Source organism: Trachymyrmex septentrionalis, unplaced genomic scaffold (assembly GCF_001594115.1).
Source record: "Trachymyrmex septentrionalis isolate Tsep2-gDNA-1 unplaced genomic scaffold, Tsep1.0 scaffold211, whole genome shotgun sequence".
In the NCBI taxonomy this organism is placed as follows: domain Eukaryota; kingdom Metazoa; phylum Arthropoda; class Insecta; order Hymenoptera; family Formicidae; genus Trachymyrmex; species Trachymyrmex septentrionalis.
In genome coordinates this window covers 265,197-278,752 of record NW_017305299.1, presented here as the reverse complement: position 1 = coordinate 278,752, position 13,556 = coordinate 265,197, and the positions used below count along the sequence as shown (strand labels likewise).

The window sequence follows — 13,556 nt, the reverse complement described above, 5'->3', positions numbered from 1 at the left end:
TGGCAGATATTAATTTACTGCTTTTACGAACTGTACTTGCACATAATTATTATCACAATGAAAAAAAATATGTATGAATATCTTTTTTCTTATAAGTTTTATAAATACGGCAGTTTAGATGTGCACGTAAATGATTTCTCATACATTTTGTTATAAAATATATATAACGTAGCATGTATAACTTATTCTTTTTGATTATTGCCAACACGTATTAGTGCATTTAACGGTTTGAAATATATATTGTTTTAAATTTCTTGCACAAAGTCTTAAATATATACTGATGAGTTTCATTATTCAAAAAGTATATGTTATTATTGAAAAATAAGAGTAAGACCGAAAATTATTTATAACTGACAATAACTGAGAACTCGACGTGATTCAATGCTCGACATATCGCTCATCATTAAATCTAATCTGTTTTTTTAAAAGTATGCAAATTTGCGCTAGCTTGTTGCTCTCGACCTAATTTTCTTCCATTAACTACAAGTACAATCGGTGTTTCAACGCGTATAGATTTGTAATCAAAATCCTAAAAAAGAATGAAGGAGAAATGTATTATTATAAGTTTGACAAGATTCGATTCATATCGTAATATGTACACACTGTACACAACACTTACATTACTCATATAGGAAAATTTTTGATGTATAACGAAAGGTTCTGGTATACCAACAGAATCCCCGACCGTAACTCCACGGCCTTTAGCTAGATTATATACAGTAACAACAACACATGTTTTCTGTTCGTCCACGAGACAAAAAGCACTGGAAAAAAAGTAATTGTACAGCTTTAACAAGTTAATGTCCAGCGGAAAAATTTGTGTTATATAGAAAGTAGATAAACTTACAAAGGAACGCAATCCGAATCCTGAATCCAACAAATTACTTTTCCAAATACGACTTTTTCCATGTTCAATCCAAGAGTTAATTCTTGTAACGGAATTAAATCTAATTTTATAGACTTTCCCCCGTATGTGTATGCTCCATCTTTGTATGGTCCTAAGTGTTTAACATCCAATGCCTACATTTAATTATAAACCTATAAATATGTATATTGTGCCAAAATCACATGTTATACTATCATATGTATTAATAACACGTATTAATATATCTAGCTGTTAATTATCTATTACTATTAATTTCTATAATATAAATACCCGTATTAATTGATATAATCGTTTTGGTTTTACGTAACCGTTATTATTAATTGAATTTTGTATATCTTTAAGATATTGTAATAATTCATCACGTTTGTTGCGCGGTGTTTCCCACAATGGATCGAGTGCCATTGCATTTTCAAATGATTGTAACGCTAAGTTATATTCTTCTTGATATTTTAGAGCCTAAAATGAATTTGCAAATTAAAAGGAGTTTCAAGCAGAAAAGAAATATTAAAATAAACATTACAGAAATGTATTCATACTTACTATCGCTTTATTATAAAACAAATCAGGATTACTTCTTGCAATAATATCTTTTTCCTAAAAGAAATTAAGGCTTTAATATATAAAGACAAAATTGTACATTATGTTATTTGCAATAATATGTTTATATAATAAACAAATATTCGTCATCCATCATAGGCTTACCGCTTGCATATATGCCGACATGCATGAACGTAATGTACTCGGACTTTGTGCTACAGTGAAGAAGGAAGACAGATAGGCATTCCCTAATATGGCCCAGGAGATTCCGTCAGTTGTGTCAAGGCTTACAGCCTCCTTAGCATGTTCCACTCCTTGTTGAATATTTTTTATTCGTTCTTCAAAGGATGATGTTTGCTCCTGTCTAAGTACCATCGACAGATTTCGTAAAGATGCTTTATTCCTGTCCTAAAAAAGAAATAAAATATGCTATATATATGTAATGCATAATAATTTATTGTTTAAAAATTTTTTTCTTTTAACTAATGAAAGCTATGTTAAATAAAGTAAGAAAGAAATATACATGTTGCAGAGCGCCAACAAAACAATTCTTTGCTTGTTTTATATCATCATTCTTCCAATAACATTCTCCCAGCTCATTCCAAGCTTCTATTAATTTAGGTTCTAATTTCACTGCTTTACTCAAAAGTTCTTCTGCCTGAGGAATGAAACGGTCCACTACGTTTAGAGCTCTTCCCTTTAAATAATAATACTTTGCACGTGAACCATCAATCTCGTATCCTTTACATTCATCAAACTTGCTCAGCGTATCTTTCATTTCCTTCTCCACGTCAATATTTTTTTTAATCGCTTCATCAATAGAATGTGTCTCAAAATAACGATCTCGAAAGAGATACAAAGCTCTTACCCTTTCCTGGAATTAATAGCAATCAGCAGGTAAAAACAATAATACTTAAATGTGACATATCAATAAAAATTAAAGAAAAAGGAAAGAAAAAACAATGTATAGGAAAGATTTAATGTATTTTACGTACCGTTAACGCTACAATTGGATCTTGCTTGACAGTATTTGAACTCTTCGCACCTGCGACAACTTTGTCATCTATAATTGCGGACATTTTCACGGATTATATTACAAAGCGCAACAAATAAGCATTACTTTATTGTGCGTTACACGCCTTTCAGGCGAAAAATCTTATTCATAATTCGATCGGAATCATACAAGCTCGTTTGTAGCGCGGAAGTAATCATTTGCGAACTGTCAAAACAAAGATGTACAGGTTATAGAGTTCATGAATGGAGCGTGTAGTTTGGAGTAATATGGAGTAATACTACACTCAAGGACGTTTCCAAGGTCTTTTACGATAGTGACTACAACGCCACTTACGGCAAGTAAACATATTAGAATGGATTTCTACATGAATGGCGGTTTGAAATGAATATTGTCTCGCCAGTGGGCTTGGTGAGAACGAATACACAATTCTTGGATCAGAAAATGAATTCTGTAAAATTTATTAAACGTATTTTGAACTACTTTTCTTTTTCTATCATTTGACAAATTTAAAAAGTCTAATTTTGTTACGAATCTCAAGGAGTAAAGGATAAATTAATGCTATCTAAATAAATGTGACAATTTCAATAAAATTTGTGACATTATTCGTATCATAAAATGTCGAAGAACACACGATTTTATTGAGATTTTACAATTTCTTAACATTAAATTTATAATTACTAAGGTTTATTTTCTTTAACATATAAAATTAAATATTAATATTAACAAAGCGGTTTTTTTTGTAAGCAGCATATTACGAGCTACTTATAAATCAGCTGTAGTTGTAAAACATTTATCTTTTTTTTTTCTAGGAGAATAGAGGAAAAAGGAATTTATTTTAGATGCGTACAAAATAATTTTACATGAATTAATGAAAAGATAATCAGAGAACGCAAGTTTATTCTTTTCTTGTTGTTGATTTGTGTTGATTAATTTTTTGTATATAAAAATGGATTTTATATTATTACAATGTAGAAATGTGTATATAAAAATATTATTTCTAAATTTTGTTTCAACATTTTTTATATTATGTACATACATCAAGAGTAAATATTTAAAAGATTTATTATATAAAATATTTATTGCGTTAATTAGCCAGATATATTATACAAATAAGCAATTTTTTAAATAATTTTAGAATTTTCATACATGTCCAAAAAATATCCCTTAATTCGAAAATTATTTAAACTATTTTTTATTGCATGATATGACAATTAAATATCTTTGTAGAAAAACGGTTTTAGTATTATAAAACGGTCTTATCTAAAATTTACAATAATTAGTACGTTATTTAATTAAACAAAACATTGAATGAAGCGATAAATATACTATATAACATTTTTAATATAAGAATCGTTACTTCTATTTATTATATAGAAATTTTTTAATAATATTAGTTTCATATTACTATTTTGATCGTTTCTCTATTAAAATATTGCATTTGATAAATATTTGGCGTTTGCAATATTTTGCAATTATTATCTTAACAAATGTAAAGTGGATCGGTAAAGTGATGCACACACATATAAATGACGTTACGGTTACAAAATATACTCTTGATACAAAATATATATATATATATATATATATATATATATATATATATATATATATAAAAACGCGGTAGTACAAAGTTATACAAATATAATCTCGTAATATCACCTCTGTCATATGTTTTTCCATCTTTTCATTATCACGTACAAAACAAGCATAAAGTTTTCCACTACGCTTTTATCTTAATTCAAATAATGTGGAGAAATAGGACGGATGTATTGTCCGCTGAAAGGATTTATTTTTAAAATACTTTTGCACACTCTCAGCTTGTTAACCCTTTATTTAATTATTCGGTAAAGATGTGCCGTTTGTTGTGACGTACGTGTCGCCGTCGTTTTGTGCACGTGGCGCAACACTTTTCTCGTACGATCGATGATACATCACACATGCGTCTGTAGTTTGCACAAGATGGAACCACGCTATCCTTGCAATCTGAAAGAGATAGGATACGGAGATTTATACGCGGTCACTTGACAAATATAAGAAAAAATTCTTTCAAGCTTATTTAATTGTATTCGTAACACAACTAGAATTTATCTATTATATCTTTTTAACTTATAGATATGTAATATATAAATTTTACATTCACTTATAAAAATATCAATACAGTGACACGATTTGCAGGCGACTATATTATAATTATGTTACGTAAGCATAATTAAGTCAATAAGTTAAAAAAATTTTGTCCTTGTATTATTATAAGAAATATCTAATGTTATAAATGAAAAAATCAATTGATATGAATATTTGATGTGTAAACTTTTAGGATCCATTTAGGCCATTTGTATATGCTAATGATATTTGTTTTTTACGGGTTAAAGTACTTTATAATAAGTATTTATCAAACACGCGAGCGCGTGTTAGGTGCATCACATGCGCATGCAAATCGAGCGACATCGCGTATGATCTCATAAAGCAAGTCGTTACGAACCGCGGTTTCCTCGTATAAATTCTAGTTTCCTGACGCCTTTGGACAAGAGCATATTCCGCAAGTTTGGACAAGCCAAACCATCTGTAACGTAACTAGCATAACTTAGCATTACATGCGGCTACGCGTTCTAATTCTCTCTGTTATATAACTCTGCTAGATTACCTTGAACTTCCATTCAACATCAATTATATGGCGCGACAAAATATGAGAAGAAAAGAAAAGAAGAAAAGTGAACTTAATCTTCTTTAAAATTACATGTTACTTCTTAAATACCGTGTAGAAAGAAATGAATTATTAAAATTGTACGACAATAGCAAAGTCTTTCACAAAGACGCCTGCAAATAATATTGAAAATGTTTTTTAAAGGAGAGAGATTATCGTTTATTTTTCGAAAATATTTTTTATCGAGATCTCTCAAAAACGTTCTTTATACACGTATTGTTCATACTCGTATACATATACCGTAATTACTTTAAAGCAGTTTCTTTCGCATAAAAGCGACATTTTATGAAAGACGCGCGGAAAGCTGTCGAGAGTACATTTTAATTGTGCGAATGAAATTACCATTTTTCTCGTTGGCGCATTGCCGTCGGTAATAACAACGCTTTATATCAAATGGTCTTCTGTCGAGATTGCAATCGTTTGACAACAAGTCCGACGCGCGATCACGACACTGTACGTCTCTGTGTTTAACTCCAGACTTTACGAGGCAAGTCGCGTTGCAACTTCCCCAATTTCCTGGAATTGTAATTAATAAACTGTCACGTAATAATCTTTATAAATATATAACATATTTAGCGAAAGTTTATCTCTAGCATTTAAAAATGATCATATTTTCTATTTTATTTTATGTTTTTTGTCTATATTTTTCAATGAACATTTTATCAAACACACGAATATGCTTTATATATGAGGAGCAGACTTTCTAAATGTATTTTGTCCAAAATATTTGTAATTTTCAGAAAACAGAAAAAGAAAGAATTACGCATGCGAGAAAATTACGGACTTTATAAAAAATAACAATCAATAGGATGTGAAATATGAAACAAAATTGCTATACAATTGTTAAAAATGTTAAACAAATGCATTTTGTTTTTTTCTAGTTAAAAAACATAATACACTTCGAAATGTCTTGTTTTTTTAGCATATAAATTAACGATGAAGAAATGCTTTCTGAACCTCTCAGAGTAGCTTATGATATGAGTGTTTCAACCATTGAACATTATGCTATCTCTAACTAAAAAAATTAAATTTTGAACAAAACGCATTTTGAAAGTCTATCGCTCATATACGCATTTTATAATATTATCAAATAGTAAAATTTTGTAAAATTAATTTTTACTCAATTATACAATTTTATACAATTTTCTTTTCGTATAGTTTCAGTTGAAGAGAAAAGAGAACAATTTCTAATTCCAAAAAAAAAAAAAAAAAATAAAATAAAATAAATATTTCATCATAATAAATATTGTATTATGTATAATAAATCGATACAAAGTATTAATTGATAATTTACCGGTAATCCATTTTCCACTGTAGCAGTCCTCAATACTGGGCGGCTTGTTATTCGGATTACAATCGCCTGGAACGGAGCAGGTGACCTTTCTACTCCTCTTACTATTCGAACAATGGCTCCACTTCGACACTGTCCACTTTGACTTGGTGTTGTACATGGAATTGTCTGGATTCTCGTCAACGACATTGTCGAACTCGAGGATCTCTGGCTCCTCGGTGGTGAGGCCGTCGACTATCGTAATACCGTCCTGCTCGTTCAGGCTGATGTTGTAGAATGACATGTCCTTGTTGTCGGCATACACGATCAACGGTACCTCCGAAGTGGGCCCACACGGCGGTAGATCGGGGCACGGCTCCATTTCTTCGGGCCGCATATGCTTGTCGCAGTCGCGATCGGGCAAAGCCAGGTCTGATCGATCAGTACCCATGCCAGAGAACACACACATCACCGATCTCTTGCGTAGTGCACCATCACCACATGTGACAGGGCACATTTGCCATGGACCTACCCACCATCTGAAACGTTGAAAAAGCTACGAGTGCAAACACTTCCTAAAAAAAGATATATCTTTCTTGTATCTTGATATCAAAAAGTATTTTTATCATTTCGTGTGTCTTCAAATTCTCTAACAATTTGTAACATAAACATGAAGCTAATAGTTTCAATCGTAAAGCGAGAATGCATAAAAGATGCCATTGAAAATCGAATGGAGCTTTATCCAACCGCTTCGAATTTATTTTCGTTTACGAGGCAATGGTATTTCTCAAAGTATGTTGTTACAATCGTTTTATCGGATTCGAAGTTGGTTTACCTCGCAGGACAGGGATTCGAATTGCATTCGCGCGACTTCTGCTCTGGCTTTTCTATACCGTCGCAAAAGAGGTCCTCGACGATGCCGCTTTTTCTTTCGTGACAGACCGCGTGTGAAGTTTGAGTGCCGCCACCACAAGTGACTGTGCAGAGGGTCCAATCGGAGAATACCCACGAATATTCCGGGGCGCGATCAGGCTCTTTTTTCGGTACGGTATATTCATAACGTAATCCGAAATTGCGATATTGACCTCTGTAAATTAACTGAAATAATGAAGATGGATTACTGAGGATGATAAGTGAAAAAATAAAACTGTTGAAGTTTATCGACTCGCAAACTCAGTCGACATCAGTTAAAAATAACATAGTATCAGTGTTATAATTTCCCACTCAATAATTGTATGTAATTGTTACGTAACACCATATATTACATTACATTTATAATGCTGAATGCTAAATTATAACATTAATGCTATGTTAATTTTAATTTGTGTCGATTCAGAATTGGACTACACGTATAGATATACGAGAAAAATGCAATTACGAAAATTTATAAAATAAACATGAAATTGTTTTAATTTTCGGTTGTTAAACAACTATTGCGTTTTAAGCAATTCATGTTGTTAGAATGTACTCACATAGACTGCGATATCTTCTTTAATAGGTCCTGGGATTCTGATCTTCTCTCTGTCTCGATCACGTTCGTAGAGAGCTGGCGTCCCGGCGACTTCATACTCGCCCGCTAAAGTGATCTGCCTGTCCGATCAGAATCTTAGTTTAAGTGTTTCATCACGTTATATATTTCACGATTTGAAAATTTGTTTCATCAAAATCTAAACTACAGTAGATAAATTTTTGTATCGCCCCATAAAACTATATATACAACTTGAGTGTGGGACCTTTTAATTTTTTTTTTATTACAGTAGCCATATATATAAGTTAGCTTTAGATTTGATCTCGCAATTAGTTACTCGCGATAGTTATTCGATAATTTATAATTTTACGGTTGATAAGATATACGCACCGTTTTCCATTCAGGAAATACTTGTCAGAATTCGGCACGCCGATGCCAATATAATTCTTACTATTCCCGACCTCCTCGATTTTAATATTTCGAGAGCCGGAAGGTATGATAATAACTTCCTTATATCCGGGACCCTCGTTTTTGTCGTAAACGCCACTAGTAGTCTCGCATTGAGTACCGTCACCGTGACAAATACCGCAGCGGTCTTCCGTAGCATCGGAATCCACCATCCAATCACAACCGACTTTCTATAAAAGTTGGAGTTATTTAATCTTTAAAGCTTTTTTCCGTTATAAAAAATTGAAAACCAAAAATTTTTAACTTTTAAAATTCTGTTGCAGATGCAATTCTTTTGAAGAACACTGACCCTGCATATGCCAGCGATGCACATGTCCCTGGTACCAACGTTGCATGGAGTACCATCGAGAGCAGCCTCTCCCCAAGGTACGATTACGCTTTCATCTGTATCGGTGCAATAAAGCTCGCAAGGTTCCGCTAAATGGGACGATGCAAATCAAATCTCGCGTCGTAATTAGTGTTTAAACCGCTGAATCATTAATAAGACGCAATTTTCGAAAACCATGGAGTACGGAAATTATATACTGATTGTTTCGGGACATTTGGGACAAACCTCAGAGAATGATAGATCTCGGTAAAATAACTTTTATTAAAAAATCTGTATCCTCCGATGCATTTTTAACGAGCACAGCGTCCTTGTTCGAATCAGTTGTAAGGCACGCAATCGATCGTGCGGCAACATTGCGCGTGACGTCTGAAAATTCTAGTTCACGTTTTTGCTTTTTCTCTTCTCTTTTTGCAAAAACACGATCAAAGAATATGAACGAGATATTGTCGAACGTCACGCGCGCGACTGGACGCGTAGCTCTTAAAAATACGTCGGTGGATGCAGGTTTTTTAAAAAGAGTTGATTTTGTTTTTATACATGAAGAGAATAATTTTGTTAAAAAATTTAAAATTTTCTAGATACAGATCTGAAATAATTCTGTTGGAGCATCAAAATAATTTCGTTGGAAGCTCTAATTGATTGCTGGAATATCAACATTTTTTTACAATATTGCTTATTATTTTTTAGTTTTTAACATAATTATTTTGATATGGCTTAATAAAATTATTTTCATATTTCTTTCCAGTAAAATTTTAAATCTTCCAGCAAAATTACTTTTTGTACGTGTGTGATATCTATCGATCCCTGAAGTCTATCCCAGAGAGCCTGAAGGACCGTATGGTACGCGATCGCAGAGAAGCGTTTCACGTGTCACATAGCGCTTAAAGGTTCACTTACTTTGATCAAAATATGGCAGCCAAGTATAGTTCTTTCCCTTGTACTCTTTGTCGTCGTAGTTGCTGCATTGCACGGCGCGGAAACTCGGCGTGCCTTCCGGACAAGGTTGCGTATTACAGATTTTGTAGCGGCGTCTCTCACCTATGCAGAACTTTCCGCCGTATGCGGGCTCCGGATGATCGCACTTCCTCTCGACAATCGAGACCCCGGCGCCGCAAGTTCTCGAGCACTCGCTCCATAACCCCCACTCACCCCAACCGCCGTCGATTTGCCGCGGTCGATCAACGATGGGCACGCATTCCTGATTTTGACACCACTGCGCAAAGAGCGACATAAACCACTAGATTAGAAAATTCAATATCTTCACTGAACACATTTTCTCTCGGATAAATCTAATTAACTTGAAAAGAGTCACCCTTTAATTATGCAAACGATTACCCAAGGTGTTTTTACACTCTAATTACAATTATTATTATTAATAATATTATTGTATATTATTGATTGTTTTCCGCTTTAGTACTATTCGAAAACATAGAGATAGGAATTTCACGACTTTAAACAAGAAAGTAAATAGAAATCAAATAAAATGAGTATTTTGGGCAGTTTATGGCAGAGTATTTCTAAAAAAAAAATAAAGATTTTAATATAACGCTTTTTTATCGATAGTTCTCTCGATGGAATTGCATATTTCCAGATTCGTAAAGAACAATTATTAAAAAAAGATATAAAAAGATTAAACAGTATTCATACAAAATAATATCTATAACAATTTCTCACTGGAGTATAAAAACATCTCGGATAACTATTCATGGGTTAATGGTGTATATTTTACAAAAAATTGTCTTATAAAAGCAACACACTATTTTAAGAGAAATTCTCGTTACATACCATATGTTTTCCACAATGCGTTCCTGGAGCTGCTGGATGTAGCATAGTAGTGCAGGAGCCGTCCACAATGCACCATAGTTTCGAGCAGATCTGTAATCATAAATGCCGCAGTCATTTAAATCGGCTTGATCCTAGTTGGATTCAGACTGGCCATTTACCATCTTTATGGTCTTTGCTTACTTCCTGTAAAGGGGAGCAGACAAAAGCTTCTCTCACGCCAAACTGGAGTCTGCATTGGTGCTCAGCATTATACATTGCACCGGGTGGCAAATCCGGATATGCGTAATCGTTGTCCGCCGGTTCGTCTTCCAAACAATCGCCTTTTCCTTGGCTGGAATTCGAGGAATCCATACGTGTTACTCTTTTTATTTATATGTAAAAAAATAATTGAATTCATCAAACGTTTTTTATTTACTCCAAAAAATTCGTGATGTCTCTTCTAGAGCATCTAGACCACGCCACTCCAACAGCATCCACTTCAAAGGTCGGCGTCATCACATGCAGAGTGTCACCCTCACGTTTACTGCAGCCAATTTTTTCCGTGTCATGGTACATTCCAAAGCTGAACAGAATATGCGGTAGAACATTGAAAATTGCATATACGTATTTTTTCATAATAAATATTATTATCACGCTTTCATTTTGCACGTGAAAAATGTTTGACTTGATATTTTGTATTTAAAAATAAAGTCCCCTTTCCGATTGTTTTTCCGATTTCGCTTACTTATGCCCCAATTCGTGCGTGATTGTATGCGCCAACGTGATCCCATTGTCCTCGTTGACGCTGCAGCTGCGATCCGGTTGACACATGCCAGCGACGTGAGCCACTCCCAATGTACTGCAAGGAGTATTCGCACGTGAACAAATGTCCTCCCTCGTCACCAGGATCGCCACGTCGTGATGATTCGGGTGCGAATCATTGCTCGGATTTAGTTTCTGCTGCCATTTGCAGAAATTGTATAGGGTCTTATCCGCGTTCACCGTGATGTCCAGTCTTTGCTGGGACAGAAATCGGATTCATCTCGAGTAATTGTTCTATCTATCGATCGAAATGCGCGAACGTAACATAACACATATTTATTACACATATTTATTACACATATAAACGTATGTTAAATTGATTTAAAAGCGACTTTGAACGAATGAAGTAAATACCTCCGGGTCTTCTTCTTCGAGGAGAATAATTCTGACCACCACAATGTTGATGAAATTGCCGATGGTTGGATCGAGGTAAAGCGCGGACACCATGTTCATAATGGTTAGGAGATAGGTTTCCACATCGCCATCCTGGTGAAAAGCCATCATCGTCGTGTCAGCGACGACAAGAGCCTCGACATGACGCGGAGTACTGATCGATCTTTTGGAACGATGCCACCGCTTCGCTTGATAATGTTTCCTTCGCCCACGGCCTTGAACTTGGACGAGGCCTGATTGAGTTTGCCATTCGAGCCGCGTTTCTGTCAATCGACGCGGTTCTGTCGGATATTTCACGTGCTGTCATGATCAATGTAGTAGCTAATTTCTATTTCTTAGTGGCTGTGCTTTTACCGTTAATTTAAACAATAAGAACAGTAAGAATCTTACCGGACCGTACATTTGAAAATTCAATAATAAGAGATAAAAGTAGTGGCCATAATGGTCAAAGCTAGATCTTTAATGCTTGAATAATTCAATCTGAATTATTATTCAAATTGAACTACTCTAGTAATATTACAATTATTAAATTGGCAAGAAATTTTAATAGGTTGAGGCTCAATTAGGCGTCCTATTAGAAAGGTATTAATATGCTGAAAAACTGTATTTAATAAATAAATTTAGTATTTTGATTGCGTTTATAAGTGTGAAAAATTCAGCGCGTAGTTCGAATGACTACAAATACATATTATACGATATATGTACATGCATGTATGTACATGTATATATAGTATAATATATAGTAAATCAAATTGAATTATTTAAGCATTAAAAATCTAGCTAGACCGTTATGGCCATTACTTTTATTTCTTATTGTTGAATCGTTAATTTACTTGTATTTGTGATACTTAATAATTTTAAATTATTTGTTAAAAAGGTACGAGTACTGTGTGTGTGTGTGCTTTTACTTATGTTAATTTACTTGTGGTGTAAATGAATTTTAAACGTTTCTAGAAATATACGAATACTCGTGATTCTTATCAATCGAGCGAGAAAGTAGCTACCATATCATGGAACACTTTAATGCTGCGATTGATTTACGTACTGTGTGTGGTTGTTACCATTAATTTACTTGTGGCACTAATAATTTTAAATGTTGTTAGAGTTGTATGAATACTCATAATTCTTGTCTTCAACTGACGAAGCGAAAAAAGTAGCTACCATAGCATTGAACGTTTCAATATTGTAATTGATTTACGTATTGTGTGTTTGTATCACTAATTTACTAATGGTTCTAATAATTTTAACTGTGTTGCTAAAAATGTACGAATATACTCTTAATCCTTGTCAATCGATCGAGCAAGAAAATAGCTACCATATCATGGAACATTTTAATACTGCGGTTGATTTATGTAGGTTGGTAGATCATAAGTCTACAATTAAGATTTTATGTGATCCGCCCGATAGCTCGGCCGGCTTGCCGAAATGGATACACATTGTAGTTAATTACGGGTTTGCAGCGAATTGGATTATTCCCTCGTGGGTAGTGCGTTTTGCCCTACAGAGAGAGAGAGAGAGGGACGTATCAACTGTACGATCGTACTTTTCTACATATCGACACGCTCATGTTTAATCCGTCGAAATATAGAACGGCTAGCCAGAAGGGCTAGGTGGCTAGGTCGTAAAATTAAAGTTTGTGCCAAAGATTACGTGAGAGCGGTAATTTCGGGTTTTGTACGGCGGCCGAATCAGATTCAGCAAATCGACTTAATTCTCACTATCGTTCGAATTATCGCAGAGATCGGTGGGCCGTTGAAACTTTCGTGCAAGTGTTTCGCTCATATCAGGAAACCTTACGTATCGAGTTTTGGGAAGTGAGATTGTTGTTGAGCCGCAGGACACACCAGAAAGGTACGTTTGTTAGAATCGATTCTAATACCGTTATGATTCTAATACCGCTT

At 34.1% G+C, this 13,556-nt stretch overlaps 2 protein-coding genes across 2 annotated transcripts in view; both read right to left on the bottom strand.

The window, feature by feature from the left end:
* Window positions 1-114: 114 nt before the first annotated feature.
* LOC108748133 (tetratricopeptide repeat protein 5-like) lies at window positions 115-2,692 on the bottom strand. Its single transcript, XM_018486160.1, has 8 exons — window positions 2,419-2,692; window positions 1,947-2,297; window positions 1,589-1,831; window positions 1,427-1,480; window positions 1,157-1,342; window positions 848-1,020; window positions 620-764; window positions 115-529 (listed from the first exon to the last, which is right to left on the bottom strand). Exons 1-8 carry the CDS (start codon window positions 2,500-2,502, stop codon window positions 410-412), a joined length of 1,356 nt encoding a protein of 451 aa, XP_018341662.1. The 5' UTR covers window positions 2,503-2,692; the 3' UTR covers window positions 115-409.
* Window positions 2,693-4,058: 1,366 nt separating this feature from the next.
* The window catches only part of LOC108748126 (A disintegrin and metalloproteinase with thrombospondin motifs 7-like), a 54,097-nt gene continuing 44,599 nt past the window's right edge, over window positions 4,059-13,556 (bottom strand). The window contains exons 5-17 of the mRNA XM_018486151.1: window positions 11,617-11,955; window positions 11,186-11,460; window positions 10,877-11,023; window positions 10,642-10,792; window positions 10,462-10,551; window positions 9,574-9,889; window positions 8,638-8,765; window positions 8,271-8,518; window positions 7,885-8,002; window positions 7,248-7,510; window positions 6,437-6,951; window positions 5,485-5,658; window positions 4,059-4,421 (exon numbers count right to left, since the gene is read on the bottom strand). Of these exons, the coding sequence (XP_018341653.1) occupies window positions 4,276-4,421; window positions 5,485-5,658; window positions 6,437-6,951; window positions 7,248-7,510; window positions 7,885-8,002; window positions 8,271-8,518; window positions 8,638-8,765; window positions 9,574-9,889; window positions 10,462-10,551; window positions 10,642-10,792; window positions 10,877-11,023; window positions 11,186-11,460; window positions 11,617-11,955 (2,910 nt within the window). The 3' untranslated portion in view covers window positions 4,059-4,275. The remainder of the gene's footprint in view (window positions 4,422-5,484; window positions 5,659-6,436; window positions 6,952-7,247; window positions 7,511-7,884; window positions 8,003-8,270; window positions 8,519-8,637; window positions 8,766-9,573; window positions 9,890-10,461; window positions 10,552-10,641; window positions 10,793-10,876; window positions 11,024-11,185; window positions 11,461-11,616; window positions 11,956-13,556) is intronic.

Coding starts and splice junctions, on each gene's coding strand:
- LOC108748133 (XM_018486160.1), bottom strand. CDS start 2,502: ATGTCCGCAATTATAGATGACAAAGTTGTCGCAGGTGCGAAGAGTTCA. Junction 1,021..1,156: donor GATTATATCAATTAATACGG/GTATTTATATTA, acceptor AATTAAATGTAG/GCATTGGATGTTAAACACTT. Junction 530..619: donor AATTTTCCTATATGAGTAAT/GTAAGTGTTGTG, acceptor ATTCTTTTTTAG/GATTTTGATTACAAATCTAT.